General features: G+C 32.4%; 2 protein-coding genes across 5 annotated transcripts in view; one reads left to right on the top strand and one right to left on the bottom strand.

Annotated features, from left to right (window-relative positions):
• LOC129219926 (antizyme inhibitor 2-like) overlaps window positions 1-3,435 on the top strand; it is a 143,008-nt gene extending 139,573 nt beyond the window's left edge. Inside the window, exons 10-11 of the mRNA XM_054854243.1 lie at window positions 300-523; window positions 3,060-3,435. Of these exons, the coding sequence (XP_054710218.1) occupies window positions 300-523; window positions 3,060-3,144 (309 nt within the window). The 3' untranslated portion in view covers window positions 3,145-3,435. The remainder of the gene's footprint in view (window positions 1-299; window positions 524-3,059) is intronic.
• Window positions 3,436-4,209: 774 nt separating this feature from the next.
• The window catches only part of LOC129220408 (uncharacterized), an 86,214-nt gene continuing 71,444 nt past the window's right edge, over window positions 4,210-18,979 (bottom strand). For all 4 annotated transcript variants that reach the window (XM_054854825.1, XM_054854824.1, XM_054854828.1 and 1 more), the window contains 2 exons: window positions 13,287-13,587; window positions 4,210-4,629 (listed from right to left, as the gene is read on the bottom strand). In XM_054854825.1, coding sequence (XP_054710800.1) covers window positions 4,262-4,629; window positions 13,287-13,587 — 669 coding nt within the window. In that variant the 3' untranslated portion in view covers window positions 4,210-4,261. The remainder of the gene's footprint in view (window positions 4,630-13,286; window positions 13,588-18,979) is intronic.

Below are 18,979 nucleotides of genomic sequence, written 5' to 3' on the forward strand. Positions count from 1 at the left end.
GATCCCGGATAGTATGAAGCAATTTCTCCTCCAAAATGCCAATATACACCTGAGCGTTTACTGTTTCTTGCACAAAGTGAAGCTCACCAACTCCTTGATCAGAAATACATCCCCAAATCATCTGGGATACGGGATGCTTGACTGTGTGTTGAATGCAGTTGGGATGATACTCCTCTCCTTTGAGGCATGGGTGATGCAATTTTTTTACCACCACTGTAGCATTATAAAAAGTCTGAATTTATTTGATTTTTCAACAAAAACTTCAGTCAAGTTAGATTCAAGCAAATCTTTTCTTTCAGGAAGCATCGGTGCAGCTAGAACGACCCATTTACAGAAGCCGAGTGTTTGGACAAACTTGTTGCTCTGAAGACGTATTACGGGAAGGATTGAGTCTCCCTGAATTAGAAATCGGCGAGTGCTTGGTATGGGAAAATGCTGGGGCTTATAGCAGGGCCGTTTGCAGCGAGTTTTGCGGAGTGCCTTTGCCGGTCAACAAATACTTTTTCGGAATCAAACACCCAGAGTAAGTGTTGGAGTGCATTTTTTGTAATTTATCAGTTTAATTTCATTCTTGAAAAAGTTAAGCTATTTTAAGCAATGACAGTAGCTTATTGATTTCCCTATCTATGCCATGGCCTTTTATTCACATAACCATTGGTAAGTAACAAGGCATATGATCCATTGGCACTCCTTGAAAAATTTTCAGAAGTTGTGTCTGTGGTACAAAAGAGAAGGAAAAAAAAGACATTGCTTTTCTGACATGCAAATGTTGTGTTTATTTTCAGTTTTGGCAATTTTATCGAGACTGGATAGTCTTTGCACTCGTTATTTTACTTCTATACTTTTTTTAAAAATATTATTTTACTTGAATTGTTTGTTAAATAATTTCTTTGCGAAATATATATTTAAAGGATTTCATATAAAATGTTTTTCATTTTATTTCATCTGTTTTAAAATAAATAGATTACTCTTAATGTAACAACTTTTTAAAGGAGTCTTTTAATTAATGTTAGTCGCCTTCGGAGGCTAGATGGTTTGTCAAAAATAAATTTTTTCCATTGAATTCTCGCCGTTCTGATATCTTAGGATTTAGTTTAATTGTACTCACTTAGAAAATGAAGAACTAGTAAAATAGCAGCAAGAGGATTAAGATAAAATTACTAAGTGGTAAAGCTCAAGCTCTGTGTCTTCATAAGTCAGAACAAGTTTAGTCAACAGTGCAGCGTTGCAAGTAACAAAACCAATACAATGCTTGGGTTTATCAATAGATCGATTTCAAACAAATCTAAGAAGGTTCTTCTGCCTTTGTATAGAAGTTTGGTAAGACCTCATTTGAAGTGTGCTGTTCAGTTTTGGTCTCCTTGTCTCAGGAAAAATATTTTTTATTGGAAAGGGTTCAAAGAAGGGCTACTAGGCTAGTAGGGGACTTTCAAATTCATATTATGATACCAGACTTTAAAGCCTTAATATATATACTTCACTGGGTCGAGACATTTTTTTTTTTATTATTATTTCATTCCCCAGAAAAACCCATTGCAGAATCTACTTTTTTTTTTTTAATAATTACACATGGTAAACTCATCAGTAGTGGCCAGTGCTTCAGTAGTGGCTACTTCAAGGTTTATATTTGAAAAAAAGAGATTTCAGGTTTCCCGATGGATTCAAACTTGCACGTTTGATGCACTTTTGAATAACTTGGGAGACCTGGAACCCTATTTTTTCACATATAAACCTTGAAGTGACCACTACTGGTGTTTTACTTTATATCATTTAAAGTGTTTTTGCTGTCATGTGGCAAATACTACAATTTGTAACGAAGCTATAAATTTTTGAAAATAAATTCGGCTTCAGTGTTCATTCACTGTACCTCTATCCATATTTATCAATCTGAATTAAAAATATTAATTTCACGAAAACATTTTATCTTTGTTACTAGCAATCTCTGTATATCTATCTCTACATTAGTTCTATATTTATCTATGCATCTACATCTGTATAACATCTTATTTTATTCTAAAAAGAATATTTGAAGATTTAATACTGCAATTGCCCACATTTCTCACAGAATATATATAATTTATTTTTTGCTTCAAGTTCTTTTTGTATTATGTTTACAAAAATAATATTACAAAATCTGAAAAGAGTTACTGAAATGTATAAAAAACTTTTTGAAACACATAGTAATTAATTATAGACCATAGAATTTTTTTAAAAAATGGTTGCGGGGTTTAAAAATAAATAAGTAAATAAAAATATGTTTCAAAACTAGGCTGCAATTATTCATTGCAAAATCTATCAGAAACAAATAGATTTTTACTCAGAAATACTTAGTCCCAAAATAGGTCCGAAAGGCAGCGTACTTGTGTGATAGATACATATTTAACCAAAAAAGAATAAGCTGATCGCCCATTTCGTTTTGGTGTAGCTCGAAACTGAAGAAAACCAAATGTGAAGATAATGAGATGAAAGATATCTTTGCAGTCACGTTTGACGAAGAAATTCAGTCGCAAATGCATTTAGCTGAAAAACAACAACTTAAAAAAGAAACTTTTCCCCTCATCTTGTAATAACATTTATTTTAGTGCCCAACTTTATTACTTTTCTTTTTCTTCAATTTGCACTTGAGACAGTGAGAAGCAAAGGGATGTAAGTGGCCATTTTCAAGTTTTGAGTAAAACACGTTTAAAGATAACTTCCTAGTAGGCTTTCATTGAATTTTTTTCTAAATCATGCTGTACGGCAACACCTACCAGGGCTACTAGTGCTATCTCTTGCCCCAAGACAAAGATGTTCACCTACCATTTGAACTGGTTATCTCCAAATTTTTAATTTTGCCACTTACATCCCTTCACTTCTCACTGCCTCAATTGTAGTGGATTCCTTGAATGTGTGTGAAAGTGTGGTTCAAGGTCAAGCATCAGATAATCCAGGTTATAGAGAGCTTCTTTAAGTATATGTTTAAAGTTTTGAAAAAGTGTACACCTTAGAAGTGTGTGGTACCTGTAATCACATTGTGCCTTTCAAAGCATCATTAACATATTTATTTATATGGTTTTCAGGTTGGACACAAGTTGGATATCAAATCCTGAAGAAATAGCAAATGTCCTGAAAGATTCATTTGTTACTGAAAATGAAAACTCCTGAAAACTTCATAGTGATGTTCACCTACAGACAGAAATTCAACCTATTCCCTAAAACTGAACAAATTATGAAATATTTTATACTACAGTAATGAAATGAAACAAAATTGCTTGTACAATATTGCTGAATTTCAAATTGCATTACATATGATGCCGTACTATATCATATCTTATGTAAGACACTGATGGCTATGTTGAAATTAAAATGAGCATTTTCAAATATCATTTTCAGACATCTTGTAAAATAAATGAGTAGCAAGTTCTTTGTTACAAATTTTGAACTCTTCTTCTGTTGAATACTTCACATAAGCTTAATTATGGCAAACACGATATTAATTAAATTCGTTAGACTGAAGAAGTTGGTTGTTTCTTGTAATCCTGAGATCACATCAAGAAAATGCTCCATGTGTTGCAAAAAGAAATATCAAAGAATTTTCCTCCTTCTTAAGATATTTTTACTTTCTTGTACAAAGTACAGAAAGTAAATTATTTGAAACAAATTTTTCAGTCACAAAAAAAAAAAAAAAAAAAAGCATTACATCAAGAAGTAGTAAACAATGGGAGAGCAGCATCCCCAGAAATACACTCTATAAAAAAAATCGACGCACTTGGAAGGAGCTGTTAGAATGAAACAAAATGTTATATATGTAAGGAAAGTATATTAAGGTAAGAAAGTGATTACAAAGTGAAAGCAAAATGATCATTTATTACTGGGAAAATTCCCAAATGAATGGAGGTTTTACTACGCTGTTCAGTCACCTCTAGCATGAATGTACAAAGCAATAAATGTGCGTACTGAGGCATCACAGTCTCGTACCATGTCTTACATCATCTTGCTCTATATTTAATGTAAAAGCTCCACTAATTCGATCAAACTTGTATAGTGTCCAGCTTACCGCCCAAAGTGATTCCAGATATGCTTAATCTGTGACAAATCTGGGGATCAATGAATATTTAAATATTATTGAATGATGTGATTTAATTCAAAAAAATTAGCATTAAAATCTATTAGTTTTGATTTTTTAGAAGCATCATCTCTCAATCCCCTAAATTTAAATAAATCATGGCATTTTGATAATAAAATTTATTTAACAATTTAATAAAATATATACAAGAAATAGCTACCGGTTCAAGGTGGAATATATTTTTTCTAACCACAATGTTTGCTTTACGGCTTCATTTGTCAAGGTGGCAGTGAGTTGTTGTAAAGTCTGTGTCTGCTCTTGCATCTTGCAATTGTTGATCTCGAAAGCTGCAGCAATCCTATTTAATGCTGAAGCTTCTTCTGGCTTTCGCATGGTTGCAGCAATTTGCTGCAATGTCACTGTCTGTTCTTGCAATTTGCAGTTATTAATCTCACAAGCTGCAGCAATTTTATTTAATGCCGCAGTTTCACACGGCTTTCTATCCGTATGTTCTTGCGGCTGTTGAAGACTTTCTGTTGGTGTTCTTTCCACAACAGAATCTGCAGACTGTTCGTCCCTTTTTCCTATGAAGAAGAGTTACATAAATTAAATATTTTATTTCATCCATTCAATCTTGAGCTTTAATATTTTTTTTTGCTAAAAAATTGGTTACATGCCTACAAACACAACTGATAAACAATTTAGATCAGTTCAAGATTTATTGGGAGAAAACGGGGCATCAATTTCTGCTACATTCATGCTAGAGGCCAGGGCAGCAATTTCTGGGGGTGGTATATTCATCGTATTTCTGTGTTTTTGTTGCCCCCCCCCCCCCCGTTTAAACTTGATATAAAACTCAGAAGAAGATGTGTAAGGGTGGTAGTTTTGTCCTGGTGAGGAAAAATCAAAGATCTGGCACTGAAACAGGTAGAGGGGGAGATGTTGTTTTGTGTGCTTTGGCAATGAACATGTTAACTTAAAATGCAAATATTCATTTTTTTTATTCTGTGTGAACTTATGCTTGCAGTTAGTGCACTGGATTAATTGACAGTTTTTAAATTGATATTTATCCCATTAACCCTCTGAAAAATTCCTCTGCAATGCAAATGTAGCAAAATTTGCTCCTCTACCTAAATTCCACATGCAAAGACTACCTTTGAGTGTTTAAAACCGCATCTTGCTATTTTATCATGTAAATGTTAGGAATGCATTTTTTAAAGTACACTATAACAAAAAAAATCGACCAACCAAGAAACAGTAGTCCGAATGAAACAAAATTTCACACGTAAAGACAACATTAGTATAAGAAAGGGGTTACAAAATAAAAGCAAACTGATCATTTATAATGAAAATATCCCTAATAAATGGAGATTTGAGTACCCTGTTGAATCACCTCCAGCGTGAGTGTATGAAGTGATACAGGGGAGCAATGAGGAATCACAATTTTGTATAATGTCCTGCGTCCTCTCATTCCAGTTACTGAAAACAAGCCTCTAATTTGATCAAAATGAAAGGCTGTTCAAACTTAATGTCCCAAGTGATCCTAGATATGCTTGATTTGTGACACAAAAGAAGATTAGGCAGACCAAAGAAGGTGATTATGTGGTGGATGAAGTTCAGTGACACCCTCGCTGCGTATGGCTGGGCAGTATCCTGCTGAAAAATGGCTCTTGCGAGCCCTGTTATGAGTGGCAACACATAAGACTGGCCCATGTGACAAACACACAGCTTGACTGTCATTGTGTTCTGCATCAACACTAGAGGTGACAGTGTATTGCATGCTATGGCACCCTATAACATCAACCCAGGTATAAAGGTGGTGGGCTGCTGAAAACAAAGGCATGATTTGGGGTTGTCATAGACGCCTCTGTTGGGAGAAGTGTCGCTTCTGATAGGATTGGACTGAAACCAAATAGAATCATATCATCTTCAGCAGTGAACCCAAATTCAGTTTGAGAAGTGATGACAATGATGTTCATGTGTGGAGACTCCCTAGAGAATGAGATAATCGTATCTTTGCTTTTCATCAGCACATCACACATGCTTCAGTCTTTTGTGTTGGCACTCATTACAGGACTCCTAGGAGGCAGTTTTCAATAGGACAAATACCTAGCCATATACAGCAACTGGGTCGCAGGACTGTTTCCACCACATTATCACCTGCTCTGGCCAGTTCGTTTCTATGATCTGTCAGGAATTGAGCATAGCTGGGATCAATTTTGTTGGTAAGTTGGACGGCCTACGCGTTCGCTCAAGTTAAATGCATGTTTACAATCATTTTAGATCAAGATGGCACAGAACTTCTGATGAGACTTTCATGCCTTGATGCTCACCTGTATCACTTCGTACATTTCTTGTATAGGTGACCGAGCAAGGTAATTAAACTTACATTCATCCAAGATTTTTCTGGTAATAGATTATCGTTTGGTTTTCATTTTATAAACACTGTCTTACAAGGATGCCCATATGCAAAATTTTAAGGGAGGGGGGCGCTCAAAAATTTTCCTCATGGTTAAGCAGAATATTTTCCCCATGGAAACCGATTTCAGTGCAGATTACAGATATTAAAATTTGACATTTTTAATAACTTATTCAATAACAGCTGAAAATGAAATTTTTATACATTTTTGCAAAGAAAAAAGCACTAAAAGCAAGGAATTTCTCATTTCTAAGGGGGTGCCTCAAGTCCCCCCCTTCCCCCCCTCCCTATGTGGGCACCCTTGCTGTCTTACATTAATGTTGTGTGTAAAATATTGTTTCATTCTAATAACTCCTTCTGGGTGAGCTGATTTTTTATTGTAGAAAGTACAGTTGATTCCGGTTAATAGGACCACATTGGGACTAGGCCATTTTGGTCCTATTAACAGGCTGGTCCAATTAAGCGAACGGGACCGAAAATGCTATGCACAAAGCATTTAAGTGTCCTTATGATTATTGCAAACCAAATATGTATGGTGATCATACAAAGAAGAAAAATTGCTGTTTCCGAAATGTTTCCATTAAAAAATAAATTAAAATAAAACGAATCATATTTTTACACTTGTTCAACAACGTGCTCAGACTGATACGGTTTTAAGTTATTCCTTCCAGTTAGTAATGATTCAATTCAATAACCAGAAGTACCTAATAATGTGAGAGTGAAAAAATAAGAGATTAAAAATGCTAATCGGTCATTAAAAATTCCAATGAAATATAAATTACGTATTTTACAACTAAACATTTTTTGTTTTGAAAGCATTTATACTTTTGAACGTGTTAACTGAACTGAAGAAATTTGAAACTTCACTGAAATTTTGATATTTGCTGGAACAGTAACTTGGAAGTTGGAGGTTTTTTTAACTGATGTTTTGCTTTCAGGTGCATGGATTGAACTTAAAAGCAACGAATGAACGGTTCACATTTAAAGTTTTGTGAAAGGTCTAATTTTTAAGATAAGTTACAAAAGTTAACCATGAGATTTTTCTTATGATTAACTTAAAACAATACTTAAATGTAAAGATAAGACGCAACTATAATTATTGCACATAAACCTCTGACAAAAATCCCTGATCATTTTGAAAAGTTATCACAAAATAAACATAAAAAATCATGTAAAATGTTATTATGATTATTTCAGACTAACAAATGTGTTTATTAAACTGTTCAAATCCCATTGCAATGGATTCAATATAGACATCTTTCAAAGTTGCAATAGAAAGGTCATATTACTGCTATGCAAGTTATCAAACCCATTGCCCTGAGATTTGACCTCTGTTCAAAAAAGCACACTTTCATAAACCAATTAAAAAATATTTGAGTACAGCACCCTCTGATTTTTCTTTTGAAAACTGGAGTATAAAAAATTTCCAGACCAGCTCGTGCAACATACTACTAGTTTCACTTTACTATTTCACGCGGTTTTGCTGTTATGTAATTTCAAAGTAGGGGAGTTCTTTTTCAAACACCCTGGATATCAATGTAACGTAAACGCGTGCTAAGAAAGGATTTTTGGAAATTTCAATTTTAAGGGGGTGAAACGTGATGGGAAACATTCCGCACTCATATTCAAAATTCTCAAGAACGGGTTCGAGTTCAGTGTCGAACCAGGTATTAAAAAACTCGAAATTTTACGTGGATTACGAATGTTTCAGCCTCATCCACAAAGGGTGCTAATTAATGGAGATATTAATTAAAAACCCAATTTTACATCTACTTGAACATACGTCTATGCCAAGAAATGATCCGATTTTTTCGGTTTCTGTACCGTTGGAAAGCCCATAAAAAATAATCATTTAAAAAAATATTCGTAAGGACTACAGCTGCGGACATCGAAAAATGACTACAAAATAGTTATAAGGGTTTGAAGTAAAAATTAATTTATTTCAAAAAAAAATTTCTTCCTCCATTTTTTGCACGAGATTAATTTTAGCTTGAAGAAAAGCTGAATGATGTTATTTGTAGCCATTTCTTGCTCATCTCTATCAAGAAGTAAAATTTATTGCAATAGGTTTTTAACGCATTGAGGCTTTGTCTGTGCGCGCATAGGCGGATTTAGGACTGAGTTCCAGGGGGGGGGGGGGAGGATTTTTTTCTTTTTTTTTGAGCAACATTTTTATTGTCCCCCACTCCCATGTTTTTGTCTGTTTCCTGTGATGCATAAGTCCATGCTTTACTTTTTTGTGCATTGTTTTCATTAATGTGTGTTTTCATGCTGTCCTTTTGAATTGACATTAAGAGAGGGAGTTGGTATCAAGAGAGTGACGCAGGGCTCCCTTTTAAGTGGAAAATAGAATATCTCCAATTTTAGGGGGCCAGAGGTTTCTCCCCCAGAAAAAACTTTGTAAAATGGATATAATATTTTTCCATTTTGAAGCCTCATAAAGGTTAATTGGATAGACATAGAAATTGATAACTAGACTATACAGTTGTACAGTATTGTTCAAACTTTGTGAGAAACAACCATTTTAAGTTTGAAAGAAAAAAAAACTATAGATATATAGCCCACTTTGCTTAGGATTTTCAAAGACTTATCTAATTATTTTCAAGGACTCTAGAATAAATAAAATTATTTAACGACCTTCATTTGTACTTTCCAGTCTCTGATATTTTAGTACTTGATTGTAAATTTTTACAGTCGTGTTCTAACTTTGTAAGAAATAGCTATTTTAAATTTAAAAGAAAAAAGAAACCATAGATTTCTCATGACAACAACTTTTCTTCAATTGCAAGTGGGCAGAAAAAGAAAAGAAATAGAAGTACTGTGTATTTTTTTCCGTGCTGAACAGATAGACAATATGCAGAAGAAGTAAGATAAAAGCAATCAATATAAAAGAATTTCCAAAATACTGAATTCGGGATTAAATAAATAGCAAGATATGAAACATGTGAGTCACAAAAATGTATTTTAAATAATATGTTACAAACGTGAGAACCATGATTTTTACATTTTTAATACAGGATGTGGTAAGGAGCTGAATTTGACATATTTTGGCATTCCCCCCCCCCTCTACCATTTGTTAGAAATTTTAAAATTTAAGGTTTGTAGCCTCACGTTTCCAAATATTCAAGGTTTTCAAGCACTTAAAAATGAAATGAGTTTTTTAAGCAATTTTCATTTTTTAGGGAACAAATCATGAATTTTTTTTGGGAGTTAGGGACCCACTTATTCAAAGCAGGGGCCATAAGCAATAGCTTGTTTATCTTACAGGCAAATTCGGCCCTGTTTGTAATTCACTCTTACCTGCAGATTTTTGCTTGATTTTTTGTAATTTTTACGAAAATTCGTCAGTTTTTACGATTAAAGGATTTTTACGATTTTACCAATCTTTGTTAAGTTTTTATAGACTTTTATAAAATTTCAGCAAATTTTTCCAAAACTTTTGATGACTCAATTATTTAGATTTAAATAATGACAAGGACTGACTCACTTAGACTTAGATGATTATGACTTACTTTACTTTTTAAACAGTATTTATAAAGTAAGTAAAATTGTCCCTCTAAGTAAAAAGATTCATTTAATCAGAACACTCAAATAACTGAAATTTATTCAGTTTGCGATAGTATTTATTTTCTCTCTCTGTTAAAAAAAGAGAGGGGGGGTCTATGTTTTTTAGAATTTCTCAAAAGGCCAATTAATCTACTAAAAACATAAATATTATGCACAAATATACTTTAAACGTGGACACAAATCATAACGAGTAGATCGTTCTGTTAGCCCGAATGGGGGGGCAGTTTTTTCCCCTTTGCTTTAGGTTCTAATTTGTCAAAATAATCGTCAATTATTATAAGTGTTGCAGCTTAAGATATAGCTTACTTAGCCTATATTTTCATTCATATACTTGCCCAAATGGTTTTCAGTTCAAAATAGTGAATTTAGACACATTTTGAGCACCTTAGCTGTACTATTTGTATTTAATGTTCGTTTTTTTTTCCCCACTTTTCTTTTCTCCAATCAGAAAAGGACATTCGCTTTTCTCTTCATTTTTATTGAACTATTCAAAAAAGAAAAAGTCATGATTTTTTTGTTTTAAGATTTTGGAAGATGTGTTGTTAACTATATAAAGTCCTCCCAAAACTGGGGGGCATTGCCCCTATACCACCCTATAAATCCACCCGTGCCCTTCTGAACTATTCAAAAAAGAAAAAATACTAACAATTTTTTTTTTTTAATTTTTGGAAGATGTGTTGTTACTACATAAAGTCCTCCCAAAACTGGGGGGCATTTCCCCCTCTCTGCCCCCCCCATAAATCCGCCCATGTGTGGGTACGCGCTGCAGGGCATTTAAATATATTCCCTGTTGATTAGGTTTTCGCAAGTCGATGTTTTCATGTACGATTTTAATGGATGCGTAGTCTTTAAAAAAATCTGACTCTAACTGGTTTTGTTAATGTTATTTTTAAAGGTGAATGATATGTTTTGTTTTAATGGCGAACATTTCTCTTATGACTCTCTTTGAAAACTGTTACCTTTATTATATAGGAGACACTTTTTTTTTCATTATAGGTACTTTACGGCACATTATTAATCTTGGCGATTGTTTTTGTTAAGCTTATTGTTAACACTTTTGATTATACTACCTACATAGAAACTACTTATTTGGCGAAACCATGCATTATTTTGTCACTGTACTTTTTTTTTTTTTGAACAAAAAGCAAGACTTGAAACAAAACTGATAAAATGAAAAGTAATTTTCCAAATAATTAAACCAAGCCATTTTAAGTAAAAAAGTCAGCCAAATGAAAAGTCCCAGTAATTCACCAAAGACTTTAAATGATCCATCAACACCTAAAATTATTTGCTAAATGAATATATCGAGTCTTAAATAAATGCGAACATTCCATTAAAACAGAAATTAGAAAAGACAGAGAAAACATGACGACAATGTAAGCAAATTTTTTAAATTTTCTTACATTTTACAGGGTAGGGGATACAGGATTTCCTTTTCATCCTAGATGTACTGTGTTTTTTAATTACGTGTTTTTCTGCTGGGTAATTTTCGTTTAAACATTTTCGGTAAAAAATATTGGATCGCTAATCGGTCGGAGTTCGCCTCGCTTGCTAATTGGGTGGGTTACTGTAGGGTGGTCGCTTGGCGAGTTTGGCGATAAACAATAGAGTTGCGGGATTATTTTACTATTTAAAAGCTACTGTAAATGTAATTTTGATGTTTTTTTTTGTTTATTTGGCAAAATATTTAAATTGCAATAAATTGTTTTTAGGTATTTAAAGGGTGTTTATGCATTTTAGTAAAAGAAATTGATTATTTTACATCACAGGGGAGAGGAAGGATTCCTTTTGTTCTAGGAACTTTTTTCTTTGATCGAATTGCTAATTGATGGGAGTTTGCATCACTCGCTAATCGGCTGGGCTACGGCAACAGGGTCACTTGGCGATTAACAGTAGATTTGCGATTTTTTTCACTTACAAAAGCTATTGTTAATGCAATTTGATGCCTTTTTTGTTTATCTGGCAAAACATTTTTTATTGCAAAAAAAAAAAAAAAAACATCTGCTTCACTGGCAAAAAGGCTGGTTTCCGGCAGTGTGGTTGCTTGACGAGTTAGGCAATAACAATAGTTGGAAGATTATTTTGAGTTTTAAATGTAATTCAATGTTTTGGCGAATAGTTTTAAATTCCAACGAGACTTTAAAAGTTTTTTTTTTTGAAAAATGATTATTTCACATCGAGAGAGGGGGGGGGGGATTTTTTTTATTCAACGGACTTCCTTCAAATTCTTAGCACGGACATCGCCGTGCGGTACTGCTAGTTATTCATAAATGAATAAGTCTCATTCTGCATTAGCTGCACTTTTGCTAAGCTTTATGGTTAGCATATAGCAGCTGTGTTTTAAAGGGATCTCTCTGTCTCTCTCTGATACTTTCTTACTGTATTCCAATTTTTCAAGGAATGCAGAACATGAAGTTTTTTAACTGCACCACTTATTGTTTTTTTCTGAAAAAAGTTGCAGTTTATAGACAATTGCGTTTTAAAGATTAGTGCTTTATAGGATATCACTCTACTGTACTTACATTTTAATATTGGTTTTTCAATTAAAAAACATATAAATAATAACAAGTCAACTATAGAGTTTCATGTTATAAGATAATTCCTAAAGTTGGTTTTTCAGCATCTCTGTTTTTATGATTCCAAACAATAATAAAAACATCTTTGCGGAAAATTATGTAGAATACAACTATGTAATAACAACATGTATGCTCTGGAGTGATTTTGTTAACAAATTCATGCAGTGAAGAGGTTAAACTAAAATGTTCTTTATATATAAAGCCCTGTAAGTGCTGATTTATTTAATTTTTAACAAATTGTACCCAAAGTTTATGCTCTGGAGTGATTTTGTTAACAAATTCATGCAGTGAAGAGGTTAAACTAAAATGTTCTTTATATATAAAGCCATGTAAGTGCTGATTTATTTAATTTTTAACAAATTGTACCCAAAGTTAAAACTTCTGTACAATTATAATTTTCAAAACATTGATTATTTGATAACGTATTACAAATATAGGTTGGTACAGTAAAATTGTCAATGAAACTGAATATCATAAGATTTGTGACACATGTATGTATTTTCATTAAAAAATAAATAAATAAACAAATAAAACGAAAAAAAAAATTTGAGTGACAAAAAAAAATCTGCTTTTGGTCAGAGACAAACTCATAAGATATGGAGCACTAGAAAAGGGTCTTAGTTATAAAATCTTCTTGTTCAACTTGATAATATAAAATAAAATTCAACACATTACTTACTTTTCTTTGTGAATAATAGGTTTCTTGTAACAGTAGCTGGAGTTGTATTTGGAATTGAGGCTTGGGCTGTATCTGTAATTGAGGCTGAGGTTGCATCTGTAATTGAGGCTGGGGTTGCATCTGTAATTGTGGCTGGGGTTGCCTCTGTACTTGTGGCTGGGGTTTCACACGGTTTTATATTTTGAATCATGGCTGGGGTAAGAGTTATAATTGTTGCTGCATTATTATAACTTTCTGCTGGCTTTATACTCTCTACGGCAGCAGAAACTTCAGTTAAATTACCTAGTTCCTCCACAACCACCTATAAAGAAAAAATCATACAGAAATGTTTCATATTTTTAAACATCATGAGACAAATTAAAAAAAAAAAAAAAAAAAACATCTTTGTTTCTATCCTTTAAAAAGATTTCAAATTAGAATTGGCAAGAATATAAATAAAGAAATTAAGAACTTAGCAAACTGACACAAATTATCTACCCCATAAACAAATGTTTTGAGCAAAAAATCAGTTTCTTTTTTCATACTTGGATTGCTTCTGAATAACACAGGGCTCAGAAGATCTTGCTTAAAATGAAAAAAAAAAAAGAGCAAGTATTTTTTTTTTTTTTGTAAACCCAAGATGATTTTTGAAAACCATTACTTAAAACTGCGTTATATTTAAGGGATATTCCAAGCTAATGTTGATTTCTACTCCTTTTGTTTTGCTACTTTATACTGCCCGTGCTAAGCACAGATATGGTATCTGCACATTTTATCAAAATTGAGTTATTGTCACCAGGTAGTGGTTAGTAATTTAATTTACCTAAATGTCAAGTTTTTTGGAGATTTGTGAATGCGAAATATTAAAAAAAGCTTTAAGAAAAAAGTTGTAACTGCACAGTTTGCGGAGTTCGCTAAGGCAATTTGAATATAAGTAACAAATGCTAAGCCTTTAAAGTGGTATCTGCGCAGTTACCACTTTTTTCCTCAGTAATTTGTAGATACGACTTTTATACCTTAGTAAAGCAGCATATTTAATAATGTAGCAGTTTATTGTAACACAGAATATAAAAATTAGTTTACCGTTGAATAGTTGATACAGGTTGATAATAAAAACTAATACAACTTTGCATAATTGTTAAAGTAAATATTCAGTTTTTTCTATATAAATGTTTATTTAAAATGCAAATTCTAAAAGCAAAATGCATGTAAAATTTTCATGTCTAACTCTTTCATGCAAAAAAAAACGCATTTCATTCTACGGCCAGCAATATTTTTATTTAAGTATCGTCTGCTGTCAAAATTATCTTCATGCTTGGTAAAAATGAATCTAGAAAATAAAACATTATAAAAAACACATTCTTTGAATATAAAAAACAGAAAATTGTTATGGATGGTTTTAACTGTAATGGATTGTTTTAAGTGTTATGGATTGCTTTAACTGTCCAGTGTTTTGAAAATGTAGTAGATTCTGTTAGATTTGTATTAACAAAATAAAGCGTCAAATACAGCAAAAGCGTCAAGTCCAAGAAAGCAGATGTTTTCAGTATTATTTAATGATACATTGAGCACCTTTTACTAAATTATTTTTGTGGTATCTGTGCAGTTATCCCTAAAAATGCCTAGTAATTGTCACTTACGGTGAAAATAGCTTAGTATATGAAAAGTTTTTGAAAAGAAAATTTGTCGTAACTACATTTATTAATTTTAAATTAAGATTTTTACAAATATACTCTCTTACGGTTTTTAGATAAGTTATTTACGAAACAACTACCGCAAGTTGAGCATTTAATTAAGTCATAAATCAAAGAAACGAGTTGTAAAACTTTAATCATCAATTTCTCATTTTGAGCTTTACTGCAGACACCACATCTGCGCTTAGCACGGCAGTATACAGGTCTATTTCTCTGTTAGGATTAACATCAAAATTATACAGGGCCGAAAAAACTCATTTTTTTATTTCGAAGTTGGAATAGCGCAAAAAAGTTGCAAATTATAAAGACAAAGAAAGGAAAAAAAGAATTATGGAGATCAATTGACATCTTCCGTTCGCGCATAGGGCCTAAAATTTGACAAAATATGAAAAAATAATAATTTTTCAGTTTTTTTTTTAAATTTTAATTAGATGTTTTTTTAATGTATTAGTTTGTAACTTCTTTAAACAGAGCCTCAAAAAATTGTGTTTAAATTTGGTTTCAATCAGCTAATATCTCTCTGTCACATATGGGCTCAAAAATTTTCCAAAATAAGGAAAAACTTACATTTTTATGGGTTTTCGGTATTTGATGAATAATCAGTTTTGAATATAAGAGACGAAGTTGATAGCCACTAAATGTCTATTCAGGTATTATTATCACCAATATATCTTAAAAGCTAAGTGTAAATATATTTACTCACTTGTTTCTTTATTAATGAATGAGCAGTTTATCTTGTCCTGTTACGGATGCTTGTTAACAATAGTGGATCGGAAAGCTATGATGTGTAAACATCGGAATGAATAAGATTCGAAGGATCCAGGTGGTTCTTACGTACGCATTTCTGGCGTGAGGTGCTGCGTCGTACGGGATAGGATATAAACAGAAGGAATGAGAAGGAAATCACTTCTGCTTGCGTTTCTCTTTTTTTTGACTGAGGATAGTCATTCTTTTTAGAGGATCGCTCGCTTTTGAAGCGGTATCCTGAACTCAGCTTAGGAAATTGCTGTTAGATTTGACGTAATAGTTAGAGTATTAAATTTTTTAAAACTTATTTAGAGTATGAGTGTTAGGGACTTCAATTTTTATGAAACGTATTAAGGAAAAATTTATGTTTTAGTTGAAAGCTGTTGAATTCTGTTATGATTATTTTTTACGTAAGTTATATTATTTTACAGTTGTTATTTATGATGTAGAAGAATGAAATGAAGTTAGTTTTTAACTGGATTCTGTTACTTCTATCCTCAAGAAAACTTATATGAATTATAATGAAGGCATCTGCTAAACCTTAGGAGTTAACTCCATTTTTAGATTTATTGAAGTTAAGCTCAGATGCTAGGTCAACAGAAGTATTTTTTCCGTCGAACAGACAATGAGATAGAAAAAAAGCTGTCAGGTTCAGTCAATGTTTTCCGGTAGCACAAAGCCTTAGAAACACTTCAGCGCAGACGTCGGACAGCAATCCAGACAATGTTACTCGCCTGGCACTTCTGCACTTCTCCTGCGGCACTTCGCTCCACGCCATCCCCGCCTTCCTAGAACCACGTTAACTGTCTCCCAACATAGTTTTTTCAGTCTGCATCTGTCAGTAGTGATCTTTTTAAACTATTACAGTTAACCTTCATTTATCACGGTTAATTCGTTAGAGACTTCACTGCGATAAATGAATTTCCGCGAAGTAGGATTCTGTATTTATAAACCGAATATTTTCTTAATTAGAGGGCAAAAATCTTACTGACGACAATTTAAACAGGTTTTTAACATAGTTAGAGCCCCCTAGACATGAAACAGCACCCTTATCCAACATTACATTTGTATTACTTAATATATTGCACAAAATATGAGAAAACGAGATATATTAAACAGAATTGATATCACATTAATTATATATATACCAGGGTTGGCAAGTTTTTGCCGGGGGCGGAAAAAACCATGGAAAAAACCACGGTTTTTACCGCCCGGCAAAAATAGGTTTTTGCCAGTTTTTGCCAAAGTGGCAAAAATAGATTTTGCGTTAACAACTTATGGACAGTTTTTTTTTCTTTTATATAAAGTAAAAGCATGTAAAGATTTTGATAAAATTTTAATTTAATTATTTTTATAGTTTAAAAAAAATTTAAGGTTTAACTTACTTTTAAAGTTATGGAGCATTTTTACTTCTAAATTTTTAAACATTAACATAAAATTTCAGTTTGTAACATCTAAGACAAATAATTAACTTACAATGAAAATGTAATTAGCTTGTTTATTATAGCATTTTTTACAGAATACTAAATACCTATATAAAGTATACTTAATCAAGATACAACTATAAAATAAAAGAAAGAAAAGTAATTAAAAATCAAAATACACATTTCTTTAGATTGCAATATCACTTAAATCATCATAGTCTATACCATCTTCATTAAAACCTATTTTTTGTTTAAGCATGGCATAGCAATAAACTAGTTTGGTGAGAGAAGCAACTGACAAACGGTTTCGTATTTTTGCTTGCACAAAAGAAAATTTTGAGAAATATCTCTCTATTGCAGCAGAACTTGCAGGACACATTTGAAGAGTTGCGACTAGTGTGCAGAAATCTTTAGGTACTGTACTGCATGTAAATGCATTATTTCTTTAGTGAGGAAAAGTTAATATTTTTCTATATTCAAGTAAATATTGTTATTAATTAAATAGCTTAAAAATCTTAATGGGATAAAAAAAGTGATTAATTATTCAATCTTTTTATTAATTTACTAAGCTAAACATTATTTGTTTTAGCATTGAAAGAATTCGCTCATTCTGAAAAAGTTGTTTTAGCAAACATTTTAAATCTTAAGTTTTGCAATCCCAACATTTCCTTTTTATTTATTTTTCACCTTATAAATTAGAAATAACATGGAGAGACATAATCAAAATATTAAAGTGCATTATTTATATTATATTGTCACTATTTCTTGATTAACAATATAATGCTACTTTATTTGCAAATAGTTTTTGCCATTTTTTCCATTTTTGCCGGTTTTTTCCATTTTTGACATGGTTTTTTCCACTGTCCGGCAAAAAACCCAACCCTGATATATACATATATATATATATATATATATATATATATATATATATATATATATATATATATATATATAATATTGGGAAATAAAGTACATGCACACACACACATGCAGTTCTTACACACTACTACTAACCCATGAAAATAGCTCAACTTCAACTTGTTCAATGATGAATTAATTTCCAGTTAGTGACCGTATGTGCCTCCTTTCTTCCTCTACATTTATCCTCATCAAAGGTATTACGCATACAGCTTAAAAAGCTTGTAGTACGTTGTTGAACACCATTAGAGATGTATTTATCCTCTAGTAATAATACAGTGATTTATACTTTGCAGTTAGCATTTAAGATTAAATTGAGATAAAATTTCTTCGGCGATTTTAAACCTCCACTCCCTCAACTAGTACAACTACAGTCCCTAAGAAGAGCTTACCTTACTTAAAAGACATAATTTGTAATTCTCTTGTAAGAAAAAGTTTACACGAAAACATAAAAAAGGCTTATTGCTATAATTGGAGAAAAAAAAACAGAAAAAACCGTGATGTAGTGAAACCGCGAAAGTCGAAGCGCGAAGTAGCGAGGGACGACTGCATTTAGTTTGATCTAACTGTTTTAGTTCAGCAACTCTTGTAATTTTCTGTTATGATATATGATTGTGCAATGAGCAGTTTGTCTCTTCCATTTCAATGAGTTGCCATTCCACCACATGTTTCAGCTCTTGGATGGCAAGACAACGGATCTAGTACCGCTAAAGGGTCAATTGGGGAAATGTTATTTGACTGCCAGAATCTTCCGGTAGTTAACTTTCTGAGTATTGATTGCCTGGTCCTAGAGATGGACCAAAATGCATTCAGCAAAGATCAGCATCACTAATTTGATATTTCAAAGGCGATTGAATCAGGAACCTGTAAAGGAGATTTGGCTGTATGAAATCCTTGACGTTTATTACATTCAAGTTGGTTGACAAAGGCA

Source organism: Uloborus diversus, chromosome 4 (genome assembly GCF_026930045.1).
Source record: "Uloborus diversus isolate 005 chromosome 4, Udiv.v.3.1, whole genome shotgun sequence".
In the NCBI taxonomy this organism is placed as follows: Eukaryota; Metazoa; Arthropoda; class Arachnida; order Araneae; family Uloboridae; genus Uloborus; species Uloborus diversus.